Source organism: Mandrillus leucophaeus, unplaced genomic scaffold (genome assembly GCF_000951045.1).
Source record: "Mandrillus leucophaeus isolate KB7577 unplaced genomic scaffold, Mleu.le_1.0 Scaffold268, whole genome shotgun sequence".
Classification (NCBI taxonomy): domain Eukaryota; kingdom Metazoa; phylum Chordata; class Mammalia; order Primates; family Cercopithecidae; genus Mandrillus; species Mandrillus leucophaeus.
In genome coordinates this window covers 1,357,185-1,360,122 of record NW_012102787.1, presented here as the reverse complement: position 1 = coordinate 1,360,122, position 2,938 = coordinate 1,357,185, and the positions used below count along the sequence as shown (strand labels likewise).

General features: G+C 37.6%; 1 protein-coding gene across 1 annotated transcript in view; it reads right to left on the bottom strand.

Annotated features, from left to right (window-relative positions):
* MDN1 (MDN1, midasin homolog (yeast)) overlaps positions 1-2,938 on the bottom strand; it is a 199,369-nt gene that overhangs the window by 127,754 nt on the left and 68,677 nt on the right. Inside the window, exons 16-17 of the mRNA XM_011984463.1 lie at positions 1,902-2,113; positions 1,220-1,323 (exon numbers count right to left, since the gene is read on the bottom strand). Coding sequence (XP_011839853.1) covers positions 1,220-1,323; positions 1,902-2,113 — 316 coding nt within the window. The remainder of the gene's footprint in view (positions 1-1,219; positions 1,324-1,901; positions 2,114-2,938) is intronic.

Here is a 2,938-nt window from a genome sequence, read left to right as displayed (position 1 = left end):
AATAATAATAATAATAGATCCAGCAATCTCACTTCTGGGTATTCCCCCAAAAAATCTGAAAACAGTATGTCAAAGGGATGTCTGCAATCCCATGTTCATTGCACCACTATGCACAACAGTCAAGATACAGAATCAACCTATGTTTCCAACAACAGATGAATAAAGAAAATGTTGTATATATACATATATATAAACAATAGAATCCTATGGAAACTTATTCAGCTTGAAAAAAGAAATAAATTTTGTCATTTGCTATGACATAAATAGAACCAGAGAATATTATGCTAAGTGAAACAAGCCAGGCACAGAAAGACAAGTATCGCACGTTCTCACTTATATGTGAAATCTAAAACAACAGAACTCAAAGAAGCAGCCAGCAGAATGGTAGTCAGCAGAGGCTGGAGAGTTAGGGAGTATAGAGTAACAAAAGTATAAAGCCTTGGCCGGGCGCAGTGGCTCACGCCTGTAATCCCAACACTTTGGGAGGCTGAGGCAGGCAGATTACGAGGTCAGGAGATCGAGACCATCCTGGCTAACACGGTGAAACCCTGTCTCTACTAAAAATACAAAAACAAAAAATTAGCCGGGCATGGTGGCATGCACTTGTAGTCCCAGCTGCTCAGGAGGCTGAGCCAGGAGAATGGCATGAACCTGGGAGGCGGAGCTTGCAGTGAGCCGAGATTGCGCCACTGCACTCCAGCCTGGGGGACAGTGAGACTCCATCTCAAAAAAAAAAAAAAAGAAAGAAATTACGAAGCCTTAAATTAGACAGAAAAAATAAGGTTTCTTCCCTGTGAGATATATATTGCACAGCATGGCAACCATGCCATAAATAGTAAATAATAATGTATTGTACATTTCAAAATTACTAAGGCAGTACATTTCAAATGTTCTCACCACAGAAATTGGTATGTGAGGTGATGAATATATTAATGAGCTTTAGTTATTTCACACCGTATTCATAAATCATAACACCATTTTGTACTCCATGAATATATACAATTATAATTTATCAATTTGTACTTTCAAATTTTTTATTTAAATAATGATGGTGCTCATTAAGACCTTATAATTGCCATAATTACCATGAAAGACATTTTTCAAAATCTTCCCCCAAAATCATTGTTTCATTAAGACAATACACAATAGTAACCTGCCTGAAACTTTGTTTTGCATAAAATCACCATTACCATAAGCTAAATAACGAAAACAGAAATACCTCTACAAATGCAAACAATAAGGTATTTTCAGTCATTTTCATCTGTTGCTGGGCATGGTTGAGTCTAAGACCAAATGCTTCCCATTTCTCTTTTATGAGTAACCCTAAAAAAGAAGACAGACAAGAATTTAGTACACATTTTGAGTTGTAATATATACAGCTTTTAAACATAAACAAATACAATTAACAAAACACACAAAAAGTAAGCATCTTACACAAAACACTAAGTCTAAAAACTTATATAATGCTAACTGAATGCCAGACATGACACTAACTAGCTCCGATATATGCATATACATATATTAACTGCCTCATTTATCCCTCACAACAACCCTCTGGACTAGTTATTTTTATTCCTGCTTTACAGATAAGGAACCACACAGAAGTAACCTAAGCCAGCAAAAGCCTCTTGGCTATGGAATCTAGCTCCTTAGAAACAAGCTTTTTCTCAGGAAATGTGCCTTACTGACCACTAAATAGTACTTGCACATCAGCATTACCAGTCATCTGTTTTTGTGGAAATCATGTAAAGAATGGGGCACAATACTTCACAATTAGTCACTTCTGCCAAAGTCCCAGAATCTCCAATTTGTATTGCTTTACTCTTCGCCAAAACTCTTAACCTGTTAACTAAAGCCCAGCCCCATGCCCTCCCCCATGGCAGCCTGGGTCACATCCTTACCAGTTTCACTCTCTTTTCCATCCTTGTTAACAGCAGACTTGTGTACATGCTGCATTAGTCTCAGGAGATCATGCCACCGTTTCTGTCTGTAACAGGTCTGAATGTGCCCCAAGAACGTAAAGTTTTGTTTCTTGGAAAATGTCTGAGCAAAGAGTTCCTCAAATGCCTCCCGCAAGGGTAGCCAAATAAGCTTATGGTCCACCGGTTTATAACTGAAACAGACATAGGTAAATGTGACTCACAAACTTCTAAAGTTAACAAAAGTTAGAAAGCATGGCTCAGAAAATAGGAGTAGGTCTCAGATTTCATTTAATTAAAGTTAGAAACACTACCGAAATATTTAAAATCTACATTACAGTTTTAAATTGTAATCTGTTTACCTCATCTCAAGCATTTGAATGGCCTATAATGAAGGTAAAAACTATTATTAGATAAAAAGTGTTATGAAAAAACTAGCCTAGCATGGCTGCTCACATTTATAACCCCAGCACTTTGGGACACTGAGGGGGTCGGATCACTTCAGCCCAGGAGTTCAAGCCCACCCTGGGCAACATGGCAAAATCCTGACTCTACAAAAAAATACAAAAATTAGTCAGGCGCAGTAGCACACACCTGCAGTTCCAGCTACTTGGGAGGCTGAGGTGGGAGGCTTGAGCCCAGCAAGTGCAGGTTGCAGTGAGCCAAGAACACACCACTGCCACTCCAGCCTTGGCAACAGAGCCAGACCCTGTCTCAAAAAAATAAAAGTAAAAAAATCCTGAAAGTCCTACTTGAATAGTAAAATTCACATCATTTATTTTACCAACATGTCTACATAAATATGTATAGGGCATAATAACAAACCATCCATATTTCATTAAAGTTGACCAAAATCCAAGGAAAAATAAGTATCTGAAATTGATCTACACATGTAAATTAAACACAGCTCACACATTATCAGTTAGGAGAAGGAAGAGTAGGAGACAGCAATGATGATATTGCTTTCAATGGGATAAAAATTAGGGTAGGGCACGCAAAAAAAAAAAAAAAAAAAAAAA